Raw genomic sequence first — 27,043 nt, forward strand, 5'->3', positions numbered from 1 at the left:
CTTAACTGGATTCTCTAAAGAACGCAAAAGTCTGCATTTAAAGTTAGCTGGGCTGAACGGCAGGCTGTTTACACAGAGCAGAGAGGAGAAAAATATGGGAATAAAATAAAATCTGCGAGTAGTAAAATATCTATAATAGTTTGGGTATTTTTTTACGTATTGGCAACACCTATGAGCACTTGGAAAAACATACGGAATGATTTTAGCTTTTTATATTAAGCAATCAAACAAGATTATTTTTTTTAATGATGTATATCGTTTTAACTTTGCTATACTGTACAGAAGATATTTTTGACTCTAGTCATAGTTGTGCTGTTTCCATAGATTTGCAGGACTCTGTACTGAAACTAAAATGAGCCCACAGTGAGGACAAATGTGAAAAAATCCCAGAAACTGCTTGGAGTTTAGAGGGTTAATGTGCAATCATGCTTTTAATCGGTAGATGTTTCATTTTCATTAGAAGGAACTTAATACATCTCATACGTATTTTAGAGAGCAAACAGTGAGGCTGGCATAGATTTGCACACACTACCTGTGAATCCTGCATGTTTGAGGGCACATGGTATCTTCAAGAATTCTAAATGTTAATTTTTGTTAATACAACGAACATTAGGTAGTTCGGATGAGAGCTTTGTCGGCGCTTGCTGTTATAGAGTTTTATCTGCATTCACTTGCAAGCTTTGTTCTTTTTCTACAACAGAACAGGTTGAGTTTTCCAGCTCATCCCTCCCGTCATTAGCCCTAAAATCAGCGTGCAAACATCAATTACACGGCTGCCATCTGATGCAACGTGACAATTTGTCCTGACACATTCGAGCAGTATGAGCAAAATTTTTTTTTTTTGTTTGTTTCTGCACTTGAGAATGAAGCAGCACCACAGATTTGCCGGACAGCTTTTCAGAAATCTTTGTGTGACATGAAGCCTAAGAAGCACAGCGAAAATGCATCATCAATATTTTACCGAGTTGCCATCCAACAAATGTGCCTGAGCCGGTCAGAATAAAAAAGGACTTTTATTTATGGTTGGCTCAAATGATGCGTTATCTAGAGTGAGAGAGTTGGCCACAGTGCAGCTCAATATTGGCGTATTTTTCCGTTTCAGCAGGAAGGCACAAAGGGCGTCATACTGTACCAATGGGTGTTCTTTGTTGTCTCACTGTGGCCATGTGATGGTTGGAGTTTGACAAAAATCACTCATTTTGCCACAGGATCTGTGAGCATCACTGCATTAGATTAGAATGAAATTCAGCTCATGAACATACTAATAATAAAACTGTAAACTCCAGCCATCATATGTGAGTTAGCCATTGTTGGAGCAGAAAACTGCTGTCTACCAATGGTGTTTTTCACTTCACCTGATGCAACAACACTCCGTCAGCACAGCGCTGCCTTCTCTGTGGCTGCTTCCTGCAGGGAGAGCTCAACATCTGCATGCTGTGTTACACACTGAAAATACAGCGGGAAAGGACACAAAAGCTGTTCTTCGATAAATTGATTATTATTACTACTTTAGCAGTGCAAGTATCGCACAATAAACCTCAAAATCACTTGCGCAGCTGGATTTAGTCATCCACCGTGTGTCATTTCCCACTGTAGACACAATATGAAGTGATTTCACTCCAGAATGTGATTATCGGGGATAGGAAGTGTTGTTTTAATGTTACAAAGAGGACATTTTTGTGTTGGCCATTTGAAGTTTACAGGAACAAAAGAAAATACTGTTAATGAAGCATAATTTAAAGCAAGTAACACATACATTCTTGATATATACTGATTCATTCTAAACTTCACGTGGTCAACTCCTACACTGTATCTGACTCTATGCTGCTGTGTGTTAAACTGTACAGTTTTGGCCAAACTGTTGTCTAAAACACCTGAATATTGAACTTTACTTGCTATAAATGTTTGGGTGATTTATGCAATGGGCCAACTACTGCTGTTAATATTCAAAAAAGATCTTTTGCTTTTCTGATTTTGAAAAAAAAGACATATCATAACTCACATTTTCTTGTTTTGTCCTGTCTTGTCTGTCTTGTCTCTGTCTGTCCTCGTCTGTCTTTTAAATGTCTTTATGATTTGATAACATTTTTCTATTCCTTATCCTCAATTGATTCTCTCCACTTCTGTGCTTCTTTTCATTTTGGTTTCTGCTTACGACATCTTGAACCCTCATGTTCATATTTCAAAACTATGTAACCTTCACAACCGACCACCTGAATGTGGAACTTTTTAACGATGATTTCCATTTATTTTACTTGCATATCAAAACAATAACACGTAATATAATCTAATTGATCGATCTATGGATGAAATTACTTTCCTAAAGCAACGGGTTACGAGAAATCTCGCAGTCTAAATAACATATCGGGAATGGCTGGGTCATCACTGCGGCTCGCTCCAATCACTAGCCCACCCTTTGAGACCTATGAGGCCCCAGGACCACTGCGCCGCTGTCGCTCCCCCATCCCCTCAATTTTGTAGCCGAAAGGAAACGTGCATGATTGGATGATAAGGGATGCAGAGGGTTAGCGATGGACCGATCACACTGAAGCCTCCGTTTGTATTGTACACCGTGCAAAAACAATAGCAATAACATAAAATGAACTTGAATGTAGAAAGAATGACCTCTCGTCTTGTGAATTAAACCGTTTAAGATGCATGCGTCAGGTTAGGGGATGGGGTTAAATACAGGATTTAGCTTTAAAGATACACCGTTATTTTAAGTTATTAGAAGAAATGTAAAAAAAAAATTAAAATAAAATAGTATCACGGGTAAAAATATATATAAAAACATGTGCACAGTTGAATTTTAATACTTTAAATATTTAGTAGTTTTGTGTGTTCTGGATCAAACAAGCTCACAGAGAAACAACCATGAAACGAGATCCTTCAGTTCATTTAGCCAAAGACAGAAATCCATTCATAGATTAGATTGATGTTAAACAGGTTTCTACTTTGTGTTTTTGTGAATAATAATGTATGCACAACGTAGATATCATTTTGGTAAATCTCTTTCAAAAAAAACAACAGACTTGGTCTCTGTGAGTCTCAGTATTGAAACTTTATTTTGTATTCTGTTGTGCGACATCATTGGACACTTTATGTTGATAGAAAAACTACGCAATTTAAAAAAAAGCTGAGTGTAAATTAAAAAAAATAAGTATTTTCCTGTAAGAGCTCACATTCCTCTCTTTCACTGCATCACTTTTAGGACTCCATATATGCAAATGTTACCTTGTACAGTGTACAGTTAAAGGTCTATTCAGTCATTACTACATTTTAAAACATTTTATGGTAGCTAGCACATTATTATTGTTTTTATCATGATTATCTGGAATTGTATCAATCAGTATTCTAAATTTATTTATTGAAAGGAAAAAATTGTTAAAAATCTAATAAAATATTTGTTGTTTTTGTACCATGAAGGGGACAGGATGAAGGTCATGTGATCAGTGGAGATAGCCGAGCTCACATTAGGTTATTAACTGTTTCCAGTAAGCTAATAAACCGCAAGATAATGACAACTGTGGACAACATCCAGGAGTTTACATGTGTTCCTTAGTGCTGGCTGTTACAACGAGTGACATAATGTTATACAATAGCAATAAGGTACTTTATAAGTTGGAATTTTCACCTTGTTTTTATTAGGTAGTGAAAGGGAAGAGAGCTGAGACATAGATAGAAAGAACAGGGAAATAACATGAATCACCCGTGTGGTCTGCATCTTAAGCTTTTTTAATATTAAATAGCTGAGTTTGACATTAAAGATATCAAAATCTTCTTCTTAACTAGCTGTAATTTCAGTGACTTAGTGTTTTTTATTCATTCTGACTAGTCAAAACGACCGTTAGATATCTGTAATTCAATTTTGACTTGTCAAAAATCTCAACATCATTTTTGGAGCTGTTAAGTAAAGACAATGAACATGCACGCCAGAAAATGTATTGCAGATTAGCTGTAATACCTGGTTGCCTCACCAGGTGGCGCCTCATACTATTTAATACTGCAGCAATGAGAGGAGGTGGTCACTTGGACTACCGACAGCCCCATGTTACTAACCAGAAAACACTGTGGTTTAGGAAATGTAAATTGGCACCATGACAGAATCTCTTGTGACATTTAATGGGTCATTCCAGAATGGGAGAACATTTGGGCTTCAAATTTTTTGAAAAATAAGCCTTCTCTTTTACAATTTTATGCTACATATTCATGAATAATAGGTAATAAACTATCAAAGGCTTGATTGGCTCAGCTTACACATCAATGGTACCATTTTTATTCCATGTTTTATTTCTTGTTTGCTAACCCTACTCTAATCACAGTAACAGGGTTGCTAATCCATGCTAATGTTAGCTTTTTCTCAGCAGTAGAAGCTAGATATTCAGCTAGCTGTTACTGCTGACCAAGAGGACAAACTTACTGATGAAAAAAAGTAAAGAAAATTTGTCTCCTCCTGATAATATGAGGTAGAGTGAGACATTCAATCAAGGCTGACAATGTGATGAAAATATGAAAAATACAAGAGAGGACATAGCTTTGCTCTACCCATTCTTTGGAAAACCGTTTGATGATGTTAATTCCCGCATATCGTGATTCACTGTTTTCTTCTTCTTCTACCAGCTAAAAAGGTTATGCTAACGAGGTTGTTGTGGAACACAATTCCATGCATAATAGTTATTATTTAAAATATTATGTCCATTAAAAAGAATTTCCCACAATGACAAGAGACATCAATGAAAAAAATAAGATCAAAAATGAGATTTAAATTTAATTTAACGGTTTTATTTGAGATTCAGTTTGGTCATCAGGGGGGTGGGACAAGAGAAAAACCGCATTTTAAGGGGAACTCCAGACATATTTTATATTTTAGAAATATTTTAAACATTCTTTTCTCCGAGCTTTTTTTTTTCTTAGGTTTGGTCTCAAGACAAGTAAATTTACACAACTACTGCATGTTTTAGTGTTTTGTACATTGATTATTTGAAATTTGATGGGTGGGACGTAAAATGTCCTCCAATTCTGGAATAACCCTAAAGCCTACCAGCCAGAGCTCTTAGTGTTATGGTACGCTGAGTTTATTTCATGTTATCAATTAAACCATTTTTGATTGATAACCTTGGCTGCTGTTTTTGTTCCGGCAGCTCAAGACTTCACCAGCAGAACTGCTTGGTTAGCGACATGCTAACTGTGTTTTGTTTGTGAAATAGATTATTAGTTTTCATGTCTTTAGTTCACGTTTTCTTTGTGATGGTAGTGAATGACTGAGTGGACCTTTTGAGGAGGTCCTAATTAGGACAAACATGTAAATGAAAGTTGTACTTGTAGGCCGAGAATTTTTGAGGACATCTAAGTGCAATGTTTTTAGGAAGCAACTCAAAAATGAACACAGAAATTAAGTGTAACGGATGTACACAGTCAGATGTGGATAACTGCAATATGACAATTAGTAAATTAATATAAATACAAGCACTTTACTAACAATCAATTGTAACTGATTTACTAACCTTCAAAGCTTGTTGGCTTAAGATATGGATTATATAACAAAAATAGACTGAAGCCATAAGATCACATCATTAAATGTGTCTATTAAGCTTTTCTAAACATCTGTTTCACTTCTTCACTCTTTGTTTTTTTAATTCTATTTTTTCCCCATATTTACTTAGTTTAAATTTGTATCTAAAAAATGCAAATTTTAACCATCAAATGAGTCTGTTGGTTCATTTCTAGATAAAAAATGACAGTGATTTTAATGTGATATTTCTCTCAGTAACTTCAAATCAAAAAATCTCTTTTAAGCAAATTGGGGCTTTTATTTTTGTAATTGAGGTCACTGTCTTCAGATCTCCATGCTTGTATGTAAATAGATCTTCTGTTAAAAGTTGAGCAAAAAAGATTTCAAAAATAATATCACATTCACATATGCAATAAACATGCAATATTTCTTTACTGCTGGAAGACATGCTGTGCACATACATATGTAAATATGCAGATCTATTTTTAATCTTTAAAATGCACAGACTTAGCAGGCGGTCGCTGTTCGAGTTCTGAGTGTACAAAGCTGCTCTGAAGACATGAGCCAGTTGTCTGGTTTTATTTCCAGCCGGTGTAGATTCGTTCGACTTTTTGATGTTGTGACTGCCATTTTTTTAATTGTTTCGGTTTTGTAACGATTTTCTATTTTCTTCACTTGTACTGGTTAATGTGTGTTTCATTGTGAAGAATGACTTTTCTGTACCATTGTTTGTCTGCAATGACATTTCTTGAAAAAAATACAATGTATTAAACTGTTCTTAGGATCTTTAAGTAACAAAATAATGTAACTGAAATCAAGAGGGAAAATGAAGTGCTAAGTGAGGTTTTTCTGCAGGTGTGAAGGGAGATTATTTCCACACTTGCTTAGAGTCAGGTCCTGATAATCTCTCGTAATCTTTGGTCCTGAATACCATTTTGTCTAAAAATCAACGTGCTTCCAGACCCCTTAACTTAGCTATGTAGTATTTAGATGAATGCTGTGACACCGCTTGAATCAGTGTGTGAACTACAAAGTGGCTTTTGGGGAGTTTTCTTTTATTTTCTCAATCACAAACAACAGAAACAACATTTATAAATGACTTGATTTAGGTTTTATTTTTCATTTTTCCTGTAAATATGGATGATAACAACAAGAAATCAACTGAAAAGTTGCCTCTCCTGTCTGACTAACATGAAGAGTTAGGGCTATTGTTGTGTTTTATGATGCTTCAAGAGAGTTGTGTGATTTTTAAATCATAAAGTGAATGGAATTTATCATATCGCACCACCACTCTTCAGTCCTGCCCACTTAATTAAAGTGAATTAGTGATGACTCGCCCTTGTGTGTGAATGATACATCAATAACAGCCTAATTTTACTCATCGTCCATAAATTCGACAGAAATGATTGACAAAAATAGCATTCTGTCAATATTTTACAGATCTCCCAAAATTTCAAAAGTTATGTTTTCAGGTGTCTTATTAAGAGGAACAAAGCTCCCCTTGGCGTCCCTGTAGTTCGCACACTGACTTGTTGTGTCTCATTCTAGCATAGATCCCCTCATTCATTCACTGCAAGAAGTAATGCTTGCCTGGCTTCGTCTCATGCAGGTTTTCTGAAGCCCATCGCACATCTTTTTCAGACCAAAGTAGTTGTGCTCATACTCAGTGTTGCCACATTTCACCATTATGATGTCAAAAAAACAAACAGTTACTGTGTTTTATTGTTGTCTGAAAATAACTGAAACAGCATGCAGAGATTTGTTTCTCTAGTGAATACAAGAACTTTTGATAGCTCCTTGATGTATAATGTCAACCTGAACTTGTACAGTTAAAGGTTTAGGAAACTCTGGGATATTTTAAATCGATCTAACCTGTAGAGAAACATGTAAGGAGTGACGTTCACGGTGCGTTGATTGGCCTGGGTTCAATCACAGCTAATCTTAAGCCTAATCTTTGGTCTGCAACTTTTGCTGGCATCACTTTTCTCAGTGCTCAAAAACCCCAGTAAGCGCACACGCAGACTGTATAATCATAAAATGACTCCACAATGTGGATGTTGCAGTTTGCTTTTGACTTTATGCCATTTTTTTTTTTTTGGAATGTACATTTCCTGTTATAGTGAATGTCACCCATCTTTGAATGTTTTTCTTTCCTGCTGCAACAGTGGGTGAGAGCAGTAGCACGACCTCACACGCCACTTTCATTTTACAGAAGTACTGTATCTGTTCATATTTGCTTTGTCTTGTTTTAAAATAGATCCGAAGAATGTCATAACTGTGAGATATTTGTTGAGTCATATCACATTGTTGTGGCCAATGCAAATTACCTAGCACACTCTGAGTCAAACATTGTTTAAGTGAACAAAACAGGCAATTGTTGTAAGTGCCTCTGTGAGGCCCCTCTAGGCTCTGATGTCAATTTAGGATGCAAACTAGCTAGATTTAACTAGCTAAACCTTTGAAGCAATGCTTAATAGGTCAGTGGTTATTGTTGAATATGTACAGATCTGTATCTACACATGTGAATACATTAAAGTCGTATGAAATTATGATATTATGACTATGTATAATTTGTGAGTGTGAGGCAGGAATTGATTTAATATGTACTGTATGTCACCAGTGAAGTATTTGCTTTTACCCTACAATGAAGTTTCAAACTTACCGTGCCACCCAAAGAAGCAGAATATTATATATTAGGTGTGTTTATTTCTTATTAGTACTTTATTGCACAATGTCCACATGATGCAGTTATTTTTCATGCATATTATTAATAATTCAGCTGTAATGACAACATCCGAGAAATATCCTGACTGCTCCTGTGTTACTGTCTTGGACAAGGACTAGTCCTTCCTGGAGTAAATGCTGTATTTTATTTAGTATAAATGTACAGTAAATGTAAATATTTTAGAGGTTGTTGCTCTCGTGTCCTGAAGAGGCAGAAGAGCTTTGGAAAAAAAATGCAAACTTCTACTGTAAATACAGTCTTTGTTATTGTGAGAAGAAGTGGAGACAATAGTGTTTGATCAGCTTTGATGATTTGCAATGAGAAGGCTGACACTATTGTCTGTCACTATGATGGTTAAGTTCAATGGATGCTGTATAATTATCATGTAATTTAGCAAATTGATGTAACGTTAGGAGCAGTGGAAAAAGCAGCTATCAATGCTCCTGTAGTAAAATGCATTGATGGAATAGGCTGAACTATTTCTATAAGTGGCTCCTGGGGCCAGATTTTTAAAAAATGCACTTAGAAAAAAAATCCATGTGCACTTTTTACACAAAGCTCCCAATTACATGCAAGATTTTTCAAAGTGCACTTAGAATAATAGTAGCTGAAGAGAAACTTGTGATCACAGAGGCATGCATTTGGAGCTCAAAAAGTTCTTTCTAACATTTATAGACGTGCACATTATCCTCCTTTTACTGTCTTTGTACTACATTGCAAAGAAATGTTGGAGTAAGAATGATCCACAGTCCAAATACTACTAACTTTGACAAGCAGTATCATCAGTCAGCTGGTTATTTTGATTTACAATTCTAGTGCATGATGTGTAACAAATGCTGTGATACTGTTTTAGGACAAACGATCCCAGAACAAAGCCTGGTTTATACCTAGACAAACAGTGGAGTTTTAATATCCTTTACTGTTCTACACATCTCTACTGAGGAATTTAGAAATCTGGAATGATGATATTAACTGATTTTGTGCAGTAGTATCTGGGAAGTTGCAAAGATTAATAGCATTCATTTTGCTTTAATTTGGCCAAAAACCAGCATGTTTTCTAGTTATCCTTCATTATGGGCCACTGGCAGAACTACATGCACACACATGATTAAATGCACAAAGTTTAAGAGCTCTAGTATGCAGCTGTCATGTTAGAAATTAGCTGCATGGAGAGAACACTGAGAAATAAATATATTAACTAGCACGAGGGACAGTTTTGTACCAGCATTCCTGTCTTGCATCACTGGTAGTTGCAGCGTTTATTTACTGCAATAAGTTTTAATATTTCGAATAGTTCTCCATTATAACAATCTATTCATCTTGACTAAAGTAGTCGAATCACAACTCCTGTAAGGGGAGAACTTAAAGAACAAAACCAGGTTAAAATGAAAGTAGAAAGCTATAATTGTGATATCCTTTGTCTTAGATTAGGGGTTTAGGATTTGTCAAGCCAGCTAATACAAAATCTGGCTTTGTTTAACTTGATTTGTAGTACAGGAGAGAGTTTAAGGGTTTACAGTGTTTGTGTCTAGTAAATAGGGAACCACAGTGGAGTAGATGAGCAGGTACCCAACATTTACTGTACATTTGATCTTTGCAACTTTTGAACTGTGTCTTGCCAACAGCTTTTCTCAGCAGAAAGCAGCGCATATACAGTGGACAGTGGCAGAAGAAAGGAGTGAAACCAACTGAAAACTGCACTAAAAGAGTTAACACAGCTGCAATAATGGATCATGTTTGTGTTGTTGGTTGATGTTTGCTGGTGAGACCACAGTGGAAGGGTTTCATCTCCCCGCAAATAAATGTATGATGCCGTCACATGTGATACGATTGTTTGGTGTAAATGTAGGAAAAGAATTAGAAATGCTCAACGTACTGATGTATGGGGACGTTTTCTTGAAGTAGCACCTGTGATGGCATCATGTGACCTTCTGAGACTGCCTAATTTGTAATTCCTTCACTTTCTCCACTAAGCACAATGATCTGTTTTTAATGTGTAAGCTTCCATGAATAGCAGCGAGTATGTTTGTATGTGTCCATCTGTCCAAAATGTGTTGTTCCATGGGGTGTGTATCATTCTAATGAAAATGTCTGCACACACACGCACACATACACACATTAGTAAATAACTAATGCCCCTATCGCCTTATCTCGATTGCTTTGAAATGTTTTGTATGATCCCACCCCTATAAAATGATGCTGTATTGGTTGAGAGTTGGCAGTGTGGAGAGTGTGGTCAGTTGGCTGGCAGCTTGTGTCATTCAGTCTGTTGTTTGTTTCTCTAATAATGTCCGCTACAAGTTTTATTGTCACCATTTCTTGATTGTTGCTGTTCAAGAATGTGCCGAACCTTCTGTGTGTGCATATCTACATGAGATAGACTATTTCTGTAGCTGTATCACAGTTGTTTAAACATGTGCACTTTATTCTGACACAGTTAACCCGCAGTTAACAGGTAATGGTGATCCCTGATTATTTCCAAAATGTACATAATGTTAGTCACCCTATGAAACTGTGTTGTGCAAATCAGTTTGCCTCAGTTTACAGGCCAGATTGGTTTATATCAGTTTCTATAAATCAATCAAGATACGAGTTCTTACTTGTAATGTTACAATTTTAAGTTTTCGTGTCACTGAACATGATTTTCATTTACAAATCCTGCTTATTCCCTGTGAATTTAATGGCTTTCTGTTCTTGTCTTCACAGTGTTAAGTTTCTAGCATTCGCCTTCTCTCTAATGAGGAGTCAGTAACCGGTAAACACAAATTTGCGGCGGGAGCCACGTAAGCGGACAGGTGTGACACGGATGGACAGTTTACAGGAGATCTTTGGGGTGACAAGAGAGACCAGAGGTTAATCACGAATTTAAAAAAAATCACATGGTCTGCTCCTCACATTGTTACCAAAGCAGCCTCTCGGAACTCCGACCACACTTTTGACAACTGTCTGACTGACCCTTTTTTCTTTTTCTTTTTTTCTTTTTCTTCCTGACTGAGCATTGCACTGACACACTTTTTTGGGAGAGAAAAGGACTCCTGATTTACACATTCCAGATGACATCTCTCTTGACAACATTGTATTCGCCATCTTGTTACGATGACCAACTTCAGCGCCGTCTGCAGTGCTGAACAACTGAGCAACGAGTTTTCTGGGAAAAAAAAAAAAAAAAAAAACTTCTTGTCTTCAACTGGACTGAATGAACAATGTAGCATCTCTGCTAACATATTGTAGCATTTGTTGGCTGGGAAATAACTTGACTTCAATCCGTCAACAGCTCAAAGAGAGAGGAACTTATGCATTCAAGGGATCTTCTAGATGTCATTTTTTCCTCTTGGGTTCCTTTCCAGTAGATGGCGAGTACATGAGAGACAAAGGATTGGTCTTCCTCATTAGAAAATACTTGACATTCCCAAAAAAAAAAAGATGCACAAACCTATGAGGTCGACCACAAATGGATAGTATTACAACCCCCGTACTATAGTCCCTCATTCAATTCTAGCACTTGTATACTACGTTTGCCACTGAACCTATGTCTTCCATTCACTTCTATCAGACTGAAACACTGCCCTCCTCACAAGATAATCAACAACAGCACTAACTTTGAACAAACGAAGCACAGCAATGTAGCATCAGCTCAAACAAGTCGCATGCGGCGTCACCTGAAACGGTCACAAACGATGGAAAAAGACTTCCCTTTATCTCTCATGTACTGCTGCGGGCTCGACCCGAAAAATTTCCATGTGGGATACCAAAGGTCCTGTAGCATGCACTTGCTGAATGACCTTCTGTAGTGTATTGTAGATTAGGAGAAATATTCCACTGAGGGCGAGGTTTGTACTCGCCCGCATACTGCCCATTGTCTTTAAGTCATTCCTCGAAAAGAACTTTTAAACTGCCGCTAACATCCCATCACTATATGCACATTTAAATATTTTTTTCCCATGTCTGACTAGCACAGCGCTCAGTCATGAGGAGCAAAAAGACTGACTCAAGGAGGCGAAACAAGCCCTAGAACCTCGTCGCTCGAGGGACATTGACCTGCCTAAAATAAAAAAAATAAACACATCCCAACTACAAGGACTGTTTTTAGGTCACTGCCCATTACCTGGAAATTGTCTTATTTTGAAAGGGACCAATCAGATAAGTATTACCCTGCCCTGTAACACAAAAGGCCGACACTGCCAATAAGGCACAAGATAACTCCTCCAGATACCTACTGCCCCATCTCTCTCTTGTCCCGCTTGCTGCCAACGACTGCTTCACTGGCAAGTCAACGTCAAGAAAAAGATGGCCCGTCAGGGGGAGCCCACCGGGGTGTAAACGAGAAGAAACGGACCAAGAAGTAGAGCAAAACGTGGAAGTGTACAAAGAGAACAAATCTATATTTTGATAAACAAATCCACAACATTCTCCATGACTTTGGAGGAGGAAGTTTTCTGAGCAGGAAAAAGGTTCGGAATAGCAGGAAGGAGTTAAAAAAAACAAAAAAAGATGCAAAGGTGAAAAGAATATTTGGCATCATGAAATGGAGTCAAAATGCTAGAAGAAGATGGATATTCTGTCATCATGGGAGTGTGCGAACAGCTGCTCGCCCTGAGAGCACTGGAAGATTTTTTTTTCCTTTTGAAAGACAATTAGCAATGAGAGACTCTTGCCTATAAAGACACGGGGATGACAAAGGATGGACGCTGAGATAAACAAATGAAGAAAAAAAAGATAATGCATTTTTGTAACTTTGTTTACCAGCATGACTACTTTGCATGACTGTCTTTTCTGCAAGCCCTTAGTTGAAGACAAGGGTGCTAGAGATACAAAAAAGTATATATAAAATGAATTAAAAAAATGTTATATGCAATTAATGTTTTAAAAAAAGATTATAATGAAAGAGAAGAGCTATATTTTGTTTTGAAAAGTAAAAAAAAAATGTGAATATTGAAACATGTATGTTTGCAAAGTACACCCTGAACTATGTTTTGTTCGATGAAATCTCTCTGCTACTACTGCCCTTACATCCCTCATTTCCAGTGTTTTTGACCTCTGTCATCCTTTTTTTATTTCCTAACGAGTCGATCAATCGATGTTTTTTTTAACTCTTGAATCCACAGCGATCATTCAAGACTTTGCCTATAGCATCTGCGCAAAGGATGTTTGTCGTTACGTCCACGTTTTCCTCCTTGAAATCATTTGCACAACTTCCGTAGCAGCAGCAGCAGCAGCAACAGCAGCAGCAGCAGCAGCAGTTCGTAAACAACAGCTCTCCATACCACAACTTGACAGCTTGATTAGCACTCATAGTTTTGCTTTTTTTTTCCTTTGGCAATAATACAAGAGTTGTCACATGATTGTAGCAGGTCAAACGGAGAACCTCGAGTCCCTTCGAGCGTCTTCAAAAGCCTCAGTGTTTAAAAGAGATTCATAAAAAAGGCCTTGGATGATCCCATGGCAGGATTTTGAAGGCAGTTCTGTTCCACTACAAGTGTCCAATAAGACTAGGAGAGCTATATTAGTGAAGAGAGATTTCAGGTTTGCATGGAACCAACTGCCATTCCAAAGTCTGTGTGTGGTTTTAAGGACTCAGGTGTGTCGATGGTGTGTGTGGATGTAGGTGTTTTTTGCTATTTCCTTTCTAACATAATACATTTTAGTATATAGACGATACGATAATGTGAACACCTCACAGTGATGTTTAAAAAACGCATGCGTTATGACTTGATAATCTCTCAATGGAGGGGGAAACAGAGTCTTGACATATCCCCTTTAGCCTCCTGTCATTGTTTGTCATGAATCCAGTCCTGATAACTTTAAACACTGTGCCGTGTCGTAGAGCAGAAACGTCTTCCTCCGAGAGGCAACCGAAAGCTACTCGCACTCGCAGTGTCAGCATGAGTGTGTAGAGGTGGTTCGTCTTCGTTTAGTTTTTTTGTTTTTCTTAAGATGGTCAGGTCTTTTTCGTTTAACCCTCATCCAGCCGGCTAGTTGGCAGCTCATTTTACAGCACACGACACAAGTCACGTGAGCACCAATCAAAGAGACCCAGAGCTTCCAAAATGATGTCAGAAAAGGTAGAAAGACAGGATGAAGAAGTACCAGTGTCCACCAAGGGGAGGGAGATAATAATCGAATAATAAAACGTGAAAGAATCTCAAGAGTTGAGTGCTCATCCTTGGTTCCAAATGAGTTTCAGGCCCTGCTGGTCCAGGGCTCAGCTCAGGCAGCTGAATGGTCCTCCGTCCATTCCTCGTTCATCGCAGTGGGAGGCTCGCCAGAATAAGAGGCTCTTCGGTGTGACGTAGACCGATTCTGCTGAGTCTACGCTGGTTTTACAGGGTCTAGAACTTTTGTCTAATCGCAAAAAACGGTCCATGGGATTTCGTTTTTTAGTCCCGTATCTTTTTTAAAAACCCAACAATTTCAGTTCCCGTTTTGGAAGGCATTAAGCTACTGCGGCTTCTGATGGTCAAAAGATGTTTATGAATATTTCAGAGGTTCTAGCGATGGGGTGCACACTTGCAAAAACTTTGTGCTTCACCCAGCTGTCTGTGTTTTTTTCATGGCCAAGTAGTGTCTTTTTTTTTCCCTTTCTTTCTTTCTTTCTTTCACTGTTGCGTTTGCTTCATTCTCTACATTGTGACTGCTCTGCCAATGCCAGGCTGAAAAAAAAAAAAGATGTCTTTCCTTTTTTCCAATGCATAATACTGCCATTTGATTTAGACACGTTGAACAGAATGAGTTACAATGTCGAGAGTGCTAAGTCTGTTTTATTTTTCTCAAGTCTGCAATCTGTTCTAAAATGTCAAACAATTTCATGTACAAACACTCACACAACCAAAAGAACAAAAAATGCTTTACATAAGTAGGTGCCACTAATGACTACTATGTGCAGATGTTTGGACGGTGTCATGTGGTCCTTGGATGACACATCCTCAATGGCATCCTGTTTATTTTCCTTACATGCCTATTTCTGTTCAATATGTTTTTTTATTGTTCTTAAAAAATTGAGGACACTGTATGCAATCCGCACCACGAATGCCACTGATCGACACTTACTGTATTCTCCCTGAGACACAGATGTTCTGTCATCAGTTCAGATGATTGCAACCACATGTGTAGTGGCTTTATGGCTTTCCATAGAGTGACCGAGCAATCACATTAATCTAAAAAAAAAAGACAGAAAAGATTTTATTTTACAAATTGATGAGACCAGAGTTGTTTTAGAGGAAATGTTAACATGCTGAATAGATTTTTCTAACATATTAATATATTATTTTAATTAGAAATAACGCGATAAGCAACACAAAAGTCACACTGATATACATACATGTAGTATTACTTACTGACGCCATGCATCCACGTAGACATCCCAAAGATAAACAGCCCTATGTTCATTTAACATGCTATCAAATTGTATAAAACAGACTTAAGTACTAGTCCATTGTACTGCGGTCTTAGTAGGAGAGTGAATGGGGAGAGGAGGTGGCCACTGGAGTATCTGGTTGTGACTTATGCCGGATTTTATTTTTGAAATGTTGGAACACAAAGAACAAACTCATCAAGAACTGTATAAAGTATATTTCAATGGAATGTTCATGATCTATCTTTTTATATTTTGAAGAAAAAATAGAAACATATCAATAAAGTGTCATAATTGAACATATTTCTACTATTGAGACTTAAAAATGTATGAATGTCAATGCGATCTAATGTGAAACCAATCTCCATAGCAGCTTGAATGAATAACTGATTAACAAATCATGAGATGCTTTTTCAGAGACATTAAAAATTGCTTAAAATCATTAAAATCAACTTAAAATAAATGAAAAAGTAACATCAACTGTGTGTCAGTTTGTTTCAGGTGTCTGATTTCTGATGAAATGTTTGCTCCTGTGCAGACTGACTGAATATGACATTCTGTACCGACCGTCACAGTTAACTGTGTTCATCGGCCTGTCAGCAGCCGCATCCCACAGTGCACTGATTGATATAATCTGACTTGAAGCGAGGACACAATGAAAATCCAAGAAACTGAAGGATGACTGAAAAGGACTGGAGTGTATTTGGATGCCAGCATCACACAATGACTTTCTTTTTTAGCCAGTAACTGCTGCAACAACACACAATTTCTAAAATAACTTGTCACATGGTGCTAATCTATAAGTCTGAGGTCAACTGCAACTGTGTCTTGATATTTGAGACTGATAAGTGCCGTTTTCCCTCCTCGGTATCGAATAACTGCAACTGTAACTTTGAATATCCAACACTGGACACCAACATGTCACTAGGATCTGTAATGTTTTGCAAGTGACACAGGACAATGATGTTCTTGGACTCAATAGAAGACGATTTTTGGGGTGCATAGGGGGGTTTGTTTTTCTACATTGGGAAATTCTCGTGTAAGTGAGCAGTGTTAGCTTAAAAAGTATTTTTTTTAAAAAACAGTTTTTTCTTGTTTGTTTTACACTTTCTCCAACCTTATTTTTGAAATACACAAAACATATGAATAAATTCACAAAAAAGACTGAATTTACATACTTAATGTAAAATAACCTTTGACACAATGGCACAAACTCACATTATTTATTGACTGTATCTAAAGATATCAAAGATATTTTAAACTTAAATTCAGATATTAAATTCTACAATATAAAATAGAATAACTTAAATTGTATTGTTGTATATACTAGCTCATTAAATCAATATGTACCACCTGGAGCTCAACGCTCAGAAGACAGTGGAGATGAGGATCAACTTCAGGAAAGCCCCAGCCCGATACAAAGTTCTACACCGCCATCATGAAGTCCATCCTCATCTCGTCCATCACCATGTGGTCGCTGGGGCCACTGCCAGGGACAGACAGACTTAAGAGCATTGCGCGCTCTGCTGAGGAGGTGATCAGCTGCTGCCTCTTATTTCTCCAGGACCTATACATCTCCAAGACTCAGGGGCGTGCAGCAAGGCCAGAGTGGGACTCATTTTCAGCCCTGGACTTTCATGCCTAAGACTGGCCAATTTTAGATCACGACCTATTACTATTAAAATCATGGAATTTGAGCCTTGTTTTGTAATTCAGTGTGTTTTTCTAAAATATTTCCAATTCAGTGCAAGTAAGGGCTGCTTCACAATGAGGATTTATTCCAACATGAGTGTACATCTCCAACATTATTCTTTACAACAATATCAGAATCTATATTCTGTTCAAATAAGTGTTCAAGGCTATCCAAACCTTAAAAATGAAATAAAAGAAGAAATAAAAATATTAAATTTAAAAAATAAAATAAAAAGGTGTTCCACTTTCTAATAACACTATCATCTCTTTTTCCTGTGCAAGGAAGCAGTTCCATCACAACTTAGATTTCACAAATATGAGAACATCGGTTAAAGGGCTAATCTCCAACACTATTCTTTACAACATCACAATGTCCTTTTTTGCAATATCAAACATCAAGCAAATTAGTGTTCACAGATATCTAATCCTCATGAATAAAGAATAATTATTGCACTGTTGTCTGCAAGTTTGTTATTCACAGTATAACATAACTTGCCAGGACTTGATTAGCTGGCCTCCACCAGCACATGATCTGCTGATGACAGATGACACACACCTGGACTCCTCATCAGCACAGCACACACATGCAAAGACAGAGAGAGCAAGGCTGAGGGAGGAGAGAGCCCTGCCACAGCTCACAGCCTAAGCTGTGGCTGTAACAAAATGTGACTTTGCATGTCACATGTCACACCTTATTTTGCAAAGAAATTAACACATGCTTGCCATCTGCAGATTGCACTTTAAAGAAAAGAGCCTTTATTTGTCACTTTGAGATAAAACGGAATAAAATGTTCCCTCTCCAGACTTTACAGTGGAGCCTGGAAGTTGCCTGATCTCAGACCAGCTCTGTGTCCCAGCAGGGCCATACATTCATCATGACTATTTGCCTGTAGTGGGAAAACAAAATATATGTAAATATAAGTAAACGGAGTGCGAGATCTGCCTGGTCGATAGAGTGCTTTGAACTTCATTATGCAACAAGCTGTCCGGCTGTTATAAACGACGCCCGTGAAAAAGAAGTGATTGCTGGATGTGATAAAGATGAAATGTAATAGTTTACGCCACCATGAATCTGACTGTACCATCCACACTATTAGAAATGCCGATAAGAGCATTTCTGACTATTTGCTTGGTGTCATAAAGGGAAGTGGGCTGTTTGATTAATGCAAGCAGCTGGCCAGGTCCAGGTTCAGCACATTCTGATGTTGCATATAACTTACAGAGGTACTAATGGGCCGGTTTATATACTAAAATGTGATCTGTCACACATGTGAGATAAGCAGAATTATGACTAACACATTCTGCATTTCCCCCAAGTGCTGCGTTTGATATGCACGCTGTGTAAATGTGGGTGAGTAATGCTTCTGTTTTCACCAAAGAAATATTCACTCAGGTGACAAGATGCTATCTGCTAATGTGAGTATTTCTAAATTCCTGAGTGTGGATGTGTTCAGACCCGGACTGGTGTCCATCATATGAAGTTTGGTCCAGATTGGACCACGTGCAGCTGAGATATTAATAATTCAATTTTCATGGCGAAACATTGAAATTTGCTGTGCCACCACAGACACGGCCTTTGATGACGAGTCACCATTTTCTCTAGGAATCATCATCAATGTATTTAGGCTTATGTCACCAAATTATGAATCTGATCAATCTGCTGACAATAGTACATCAAAGTGTAAAAAAAATGTATATTTCCTGATACCACAAGGTGGCACTCTAAATGTGAATATATATATAATTACATGGATATTGTCATCGCAGGACTCTGATCATACATGTAAAATTTCAGGCAGATTGGAGCATGTTCAGGCGAGTTAGACAAACACTTCCTGTTTCCTGGCTAAGGATCAATATTTTGCGGAGTTGCCATGGCCACGCCCTTTGACTTTTGTGGAGCATTTTGGTAACTTTTCATCAGGAAGGACTGTTGCATGTTCTGGCCAAATTTGAGGTCTCTCGGACTTAACCTGATGAGTTATTAATCAGAAAAAATTTACAGCTAATTCAAGATGGCTGACTTCCTGTTGGGTTTAGGGTGTGGCTGTGATTGTCTTTTTGTGTGTCCTGATGTGCTGCATATGCCCCCCCAAATATTGTGGCTGTAGATGAAATGTCATGGCAGTTGGGCTAATGACCACTTTTTAAATTTTACAGGGGGCGCTATGGAGCCATTTTGCCACACATGTGCGCAACTCCCATGAAATATCAAATTTTTTACCAGTCCTGATGTGCATGCAAAGTTTGACGTGTTTTGGGGTATGTTTAGGTCACCAGAGTGAAGTCTGAAAAGACGGGAAAAGAGTGAAGAACAAGAAAAACAGTCCTTATTAGGGTCGAAGGACCCGTCGGTGCTCGGACCCTAATAACCATTATTTTGAGTGAGCCAGTCTAAGTTCCTAACAGTAAAAGTGTAACAAAATTCCCATATAATCTTAGCATTGCTGCTAGGAGGATGTTTATATCCATAATGAAGGCGCATGAGCCTGTGTTGGGACCTCATGCTAAGAAACAGCAATGTGGTCTGACAAGTCATTTATTTCCTACTTACGGTTACCTGCTGTCTGTTTCAAACTGTGTTGGAGAAATTGCGGTGGTGTCGGAATGGTGCAGAAATTGCAGTGGTGTGTGCAGCCATCTCATGGGAGTCACAAGATGTAATGATTGCTCTGCATAGCTGCATGAAAGCTGAAGAGTTTAAAGCTGCTTCACAGAGCCAGAAGCTTCTCTCACGTTATTCCTTCATCCAAAATCATGATGCACAAAGCTCAGACTATCACTAAACTTCAATCAAACATCATTTGATGGCTGATTTGTATTTTTTTTTTCAACCAGAACAAACAAAAAATAGTACAATTCCTTAATCTATTCATTTAATGATTTTATATTTATATATTGTTGAATTATTTTGTTTAACATGATATTATTGTTGCTTTATATGTGCAAAAGCTCATCAGAGTCTTAGTAAACAGACTGGTGGGATCAAATGGGAGTGTAATATATCAGCCCAGAGAGCTATGTGTTTTTTCTGTGACTGAAGGCAGCATTGAGGAAATGTCGGCAGAGGCCTCTTTCAATTTTTTCCTCCTTTGCACCAAAACATCACCTCCCTCTGCTGGTAACACACAGTAACATCTGCTTTGCAGGATTTATTATTATTACAACAGAGTGCTATGCAGTATGATACAATCAACTACTGTTCCTTTTCCCCCTTTTTATATCACAGCATCCATTGCAGAACATAGTAGTATTATTAAATGTGAGAGCTTACGCCTTGACAAAATGAGGGATATTCTTTTAATATTGTCCATTTTAAGTGTATATCTTCTTCCTATACAAATCAACACCCTCTTGGCCTGCAGGATTTTTCAATGGCCTTCTGTATCAGGACTTTAGGTCACTTAGGTGGTGGCTCTTTATCCTGAATAAGTCTGTAGTCAGTGTGCGAAAACCCAATAAAATTCACAAAAAATACCTAAATCTGCAGCTCTATAACTAGTAAAAGTGAGCAAGTTCACCCGAAACACCTTTGTCATTGTAGAAATTTTGACGCATAATATCAGGAAAAGCACATGAGAATTTAATATAAATATTGTCTGCACTTTATGTTAGGATTAGTGTTGTGTATTGGTTTACTGAATATGCTACTGGTATATTTAATGACATCTTTGCAAATAACAAGATCGAATAAACTGACATAATTTGTGAAAGTGCATTTTCAGGGTTAGTTTTTCAAAAAATTTGTGCTGGTGAAAGAAAACTTTAAAACACTCAGGCCTTAAATCTCTTTAAATTAGTTCAATACATGTATGTGGGATCAATGGAAGAGTAAATTGCAAAACAACATTATTCAAATACCCATTTTGCATACTTTCTGTTTATGAGGTTTAAAGTTTGGAATTTGGATGATCCAAAAAAAATCTAATTTTATACGTAAACACACTGCAGATAAGCAATCTTGAATGTTACTATATTTTTCGTGTGTACAATCACTCTCAAAGTCATGCCATCATGGACTTGTAATCATTTAGAAAATCAAATTTGGGAAATCTAAAAATTTAACAAAATGAGCTTTTATGGAATATTATTAATTGATATACCTAATTCATACCAGTTTGAACCCTCTTTAACAGTGTTAGTCAGTTTTAATTGATTATAATACTTAATATTTAGAAAATTTAAACATTGTATGCTGTAATCAAACATTAAGTATTTCCTGCTTGTGAAGGGAAGAAATGGTAATCTGTCAGACATGTATTACCTCTGAGTTTTGCTTTTAAATGAATGATGACACATTCAAATTCAGTAATTCTGAGCTAATAAACCACAGTGCCAGTCACAGCGCCATGCTTGTTAGAAGGTCGCACCCACTGCACCATTCAGAGGTGACATTTGATAGTGAGGTTGAAGGTTGTCTTGCCCCATAGCTAAAATGGAGGGAAAGGACAGGGAGGGGTTGGAGGGGTCTACCAGAGATCAAATTTCAACAGGACAGCATTCCCAAAAAAATTTCAAGACAGTCAACGTGAGGCAGCCAGGGACAGGGCAGGACCGTGGATGTTCCCCGAGCAAACAACTGGAAACCGAGTTTGTGTACAACCTGGTCAGAGAGTTAAGCTGGACGTGGTGGACATCTGTGACTGAAGGTAGACAGACCAAACAGGGGCTTTGTGTACATGACAGACAGACATGATGACAGAGGGAAAGACAGACAACCCGATGAGCCACAGGAGACGAGCAATGTGATTTTTTCATCCTGCCGTTAGTCTCTGTCAGCAGCTGTTTTACACTTAGTGAGTAAATTCTTTCACCTCACTAACTGGGTACTAACATTGCTTGTTGTTTTTACCCTCAGGTCACCTTTTAGACTTAATTAAAACATTAAGCTAAAGGAATTTTATCAGCTTTGTGGGTGAATGTGTGCATTTGAATGCAGCAAAATCTGCCAGGGAAAATACTTGCTAACCAGAATTCTCTTCGACTTTTTACCTCTAACACCATCTGTAATGCTTATCAGCTGAAAACCAAATCCACTGATGGAACTATCACTCTGGTTTCAAACAGAGTTTGCTTTTAAGTCCAGGTGCTCCACAAATTCTCAGAAGAGCGGTTTGCAGTGTTCCCTGGCTGGGGATACAAGCAGGGATGGAAAGCAGGGAGGAAAACGAAGGCAGAGGGAAAGAGAGCGACGGAGAGAACGGTAAACATCTGAAGAACCAGCTCAACAGCGAGGAGAAAGGAGAGAAGGAGATCAAAGGGAATGAAAAGGAAAAGAGGAAAGACAGACGGCGTTCGGGGTCTCTGTGGAGGAGTGGATGGGCTCTGAGTGAAAGACTGGCCATTAATGTTTCAGGGATGCGATATGAAACTCAGCTTCGCACTTTAGCCCAATTCCCCAACTCCATGCTGGGTGACCCCAGGCGGAGGTCACGATACTTCGACCCGCTTCGAAACGAGCTCTTCCTGGACCGCAATCGGGCCTGCTTCGATGCCATTCTGTACTTTTACCAGTCAGGCGGGAGGCTTCGAAGGCCTGCAAACATACCCCTGGACATCTTCATGGACGAGCTGATGTTCTACGAGCTCGGAGAGGACATCATAAACCGCTTCAAGGAGGACGAAGGCTTTCCAAAGGAGGAGGAGAGGCCTTTGCCGTCCAACGAAATCCAGAAGAAACTGTGGATGCTGTTCGAGCACCCTGAGTCCTCATCGGGGGCTCGTATCATTGCCATCATCAGCGTGATGGTAATCGTCGTGTCCATCCTCATCTTCTGTCTGGAAACGCTGCCGGACCTCAGGCATGACAAAGAGGTTGGAAATGTTATGTTTTGTTGTGTGTACTTAGGAAATATACAGAGGTGGAGGGTTGAGGAGTTTTTAGGATGTCCTGACAGCTAAATCTTAAGGCTTTATGGGAACAAATTATGTTAAGTATCTTAGATATTTAGGGCAGTGGTGGACTAGGGCAGTCATTGACAGATGAAACTGCAGTTCAGGTTGAGTGTTGGTTGGGTAGGACAACGGTACAGGGTTGGAAATGAAAAGCAGAATGTTGGTAGTCACTTTAAAAAATCACTTAAACAATAACCCTACCATGTGTCTGTCTAGATTCTTAGTCTTCCATGTAGTGATAATCCCAAAAGCTTTAAAAAGCAACTCCCTTCTCTCTTTGGTTCTTGAGGATGCTTCACCTCTCATCCAAAAGGCCTTTTTAGCTCTCCAGACTTCAGCTCTCTAGAACTGAAAAGGAAGTGACACGTGTTCAAAAAAAACAAAAAGTCCAGTTGGTTTTAATTTCAGTTCTTGGGATAACTCTACCACCTCATGATATGTTCACAGCAATTAATTTAATGTCAGTTATCAAAACAGAAACTGCTATAAAACTGCTTTAAGGACTTAACAAACCACATGTGTGTGGGGTTTTGAATGTAGTAAGTGTTGCTGTTTGGGTCGAAGGAAACAAGATATCATGGGAAGCAGGTGTTTAGGTAAACACACTCTTGGACACTACTCAAATGTGTCGGAGGAAAAATACTGACACCAGGAACCATTGGCCAATATGTCTGGAAGCAGACCAGAGAGTGAGAGAGAGAGACCGCAGGAAGCTTATGCTGTGATTATTTTAGTCGGCTGTTAAATTTGATACACTCGGATTCAGGAAGCGTTAAAGGGTACAGGGACCAACGGGTGGGGCCTGGAATACAAATGATAGAAAGTGAAGACAGAGTGAGGAGACAGTTAGGTGTGTTAATTAAAGGTCACAAGTGACCGTACACACAGGCAAAGGTGAGCCAAGGCCTTCCTGTGGCTTAGAACCGGAGACTAAAAGGTCTCACAGGATGAGTAGCATACACTGGGTCATGTTAACACATTCCTCCAGGACTGCTGCGCTCGGCCAGGCTGCCTTTGCACAAGGAAGCTGCCAGGAAACTACTGTAACTTACTCCTGTCCAAGTCAGCTGTACACGCACTGAACTGCACTGGCAATGTTACACAGTATCAGCAGCCAGGGAGATGGGAATAGCGACGAAGGTGGAGATGGATGAGGAGCAGTGCAGAGAGACACTCAAGTTTCTCTTTGGAGATCTCACGGGGTTATATTTAGTCTTAGGAGAGCCCTTGGAGCGGATCAACACATAGATATCCACCTTTAGTAATAAACACTGTCACTGACCTGCTACTGAAAGTCATAAGCAATACTATGGGTTTATTTAAACTACCCTGAAACCTTATATATTACACACAACATTACAGCATACTAAACTGATCCTTTTATATCCATCCCATCCGTTTTCATGCGTTTAACTGGATGTTAAGTGTAAGCTGTTTTAAATAGCACCCATGCAGCGCTTGAATATGAGGCTAACTGACACGGAGGACAGAACGACAGGTGGACTCAAAAAGAGATTAGTACAGCTAAATGTGAGGCCGCAGATGTCGAGCGCTTTTATGATGTTGCCAAAAGTGACAACCAATCAGATGGTGGATGAAATGCTGAAGTTGATATGGGAACACCATGGAAACAGTATCTCAGTAGCATGCTTTAATAGTATACGCTAATAGCCTTGCATTTAAAGGAATGGTTTGATATTTTGGAAGCTATCTTGATCCACTTTCTTGCTGTGAATTGGCTGAGAAAATAGATACCTTCCCTCATGTCTGTACTGTAAATTATGTGAAGCCAGTTAGCTTAGCTTAGCATATAGACTGAAAACAGAAACAAGTAGCCTAACTGTTTCTGAAGGTAACTAAATTTGCCAAAAAGTTCCCTAACTGACAAGTTGTATATTGCTTTGCTTTGAATCCAGATAGAGTCAAATAATTTGTCTGTTCTGTGGATGGTCTGCCACATTATTTTGTGATTATGTCATTTTAAGACCTCAGTGTTTGTCTGTGGCATTGTTACACTTACAAATTAAGCAATCCAGATTTAATCTGTTAATTTGTAAGCTTTAGGGGTTCTTGAGAATGGGTTTTATTTCACTGTACAGAGCCAGTCTAGCTGTTTTGATTTGTGTTTTGTTTATACTCGAGGTGATACTGCTGCTACACTTTTCAAGTACATGTTTTATATTTTTCCTGTCTTGTCTTCAGGGAGTCAACTCACAGTCAAAGAATGGAACTGAGAACATGCCTCCTCCACCCAGTGTTTTCCAGGACCCCTTCTTCATGGTGGAGACCATGTGTATATGCTGGTTCTCCTTTGAACTCCTCATGCGCTTTGCTTGCTCCCCCAGCAAAACGCACTTCTTCAAGGATGTCATGAACATCATCGATTTCAGTGCCATCCTGCCTTATTTCGTCACTCTGGGAACAGAACTGGCCAAGGACAATGATGCCTCACCTGCCACTTCCTTGGCCATCATCAGAGTCATCAGGCTGGTGAGGGTCTTCAGGATCTTCAAGCTGTCTCGTCACTCCAAAGGCCTCCAGATCCTCGGTCAGACACTCAAGGCCAGCATGCGTGAGCTGGGCCTGCTCATCTTCTTCCTGTTTATAGGCGTCATCCTCTTCTCCAGCGCCGTCTACTTCGCTGAGGCTGACCACAGCAGAACGGACTTTGTCAGCATTCCTCATGGCTTTTGGTGGGCAGTTGTCACCATGACCACAGTGGGCTACGGTGACATGTACCCAGCCACAGTGTGGGGAAAGCTGGTGGGATCGATGTGTGCCATCGCTGGCGTTCTTACCATCTCCCTGCCTGTGCCCGTCATAGTGTCCAACTTCAGCTACTTCTATCATCGAGAGAACGAATGTGAGGATCGACATGAGTACACTCACGTCATGAGCACTCTGTGGGAGGACGAGGAGCCTGAAGGAGAGGAAGCAGAGGAAGGAGATAAAGATGCAGAGGGAGATTACTATGCCATTGAGGGCATCTGCAACCCTCTGAATGGTACCTTGCTCGGCGGATTGTGTGCAGGACAAAGCACTGAGTTCAGAGGAGGAAACTTTTATCTGAGGGAACCACTGGTTACTCAGGTTTAGAGAGGGTGAGTGTGACGTGCACCCTTTGACAAAGACATAGTCTGGAAAGATTGAAAGCAGAACGATGCACAGTAACACGTGTCTATATGTCCTGAAGGAAGAAACTAGCAAACCAGCAACTGGCAAACTATGTAACATAATGAATTTAACACCAATATACCTCCTAGCAACCTTATACTGCATTTCCTTGCTCATTCATAGTTATTTATTGCAGCTCCAGTTAGCCAAATGCCACCGAAAGCAACTTTTTGTATGATACAGCTGTAACAAAGGAAAAGTTTCACATTCTCAGGGTCAAGATATAAATTTAATATGAGGTATTATTTATTAACGCTGTCAGCTAGTGTTTGAGATGAAAATTACTTTCTGAATGTCTGCGCTTTGAAACTATGATGTCTTAGTAATGTCACTCTGTGCCTTGAAGTGTGAAGTGGGAGTGGATAGATTATTGGGTCACGTCCCATCAGAACTCAATCACCAGTCGAATCGTGGCTACAGATAGGCCGAGATCTCACGTAAACCGGCTCCACGTTCTCAGCATTCTTCTGCAAGCAATGTACGCAGTTCACATCTGTGCAGTTTGGGATTATGCTACCTGAAGCAACTGACCTTACCGTTATCAGGTCACTTCCAAGCCTGCACCATCTCTCGTAGACAAACCGTTTGCAGTATTTGTGCTGAAGAGGAATGCCTTGATTGCTATTGTACAAGTTCTATATTTATCTGCTTAATTATGCACTCAGTGTTTTTAATAAAGATTCTATTTTATTAA

At 38.9% G+C, this 27,043-nt stretch overlaps 2 protein-coding genes across 2 annotated transcripts in view; both read left to right on the forward strand.

Annotated features, from left to right (window-relative positions):
• The window catches only part of kcnc3b (potassium voltage-gated channel, Shaw-related subfamily, member 3b), a 56,545-nt gene extending 40,477 nt beyond the window's left edge, over nucleotides 1-16,068 (forward strand). The window contains 1 exon segment of the mRNA XM_022219895.2: nucleotides 10,944-16,068. The gene's annotated coding sequence lies outside the window, so the exon portion shown is untranslated.
• Nucleotides 16,069-16,195: 127 nt separating this feature from the next.
• LOC110969869 (potassium voltage-gated channel subfamily A member 7-like) lies at nucleotides 16,196-27,043 on the forward strand. Its single transcript, XM_022220050.2, has 2 exons — nucleotides 16,196-23,094; nucleotides 25,378-27,043. The coding sequence occupies exons 1-2, from the start codon at nucleotides 22,429-22,431 to the stop codon at nucleotides 26,269-26,271; spliced, it is 1,560 nt and encodes a 519-aa protein (XP_022075742.1). The 5' UTR covers nucleotides 16,196-22,428; the 3' UTR covers nucleotides 26,272-27,043.

The sequence above is a fragment of the Acanthochromis polyacanthus genome, chromosome 19, assembly GCF_021347895.1.
Source record: "Acanthochromis polyacanthus isolate Apoly-LR-REF ecotype Palm Island chromosome 19, KAUST_Apoly_ChrSc, whole genome shotgun sequence".
Lineage (NCBI taxonomy): Eukaryota > Metazoa > Chordata > Actinopteri > Pomacentridae > Acanthochromis > Acanthochromis polyacanthus.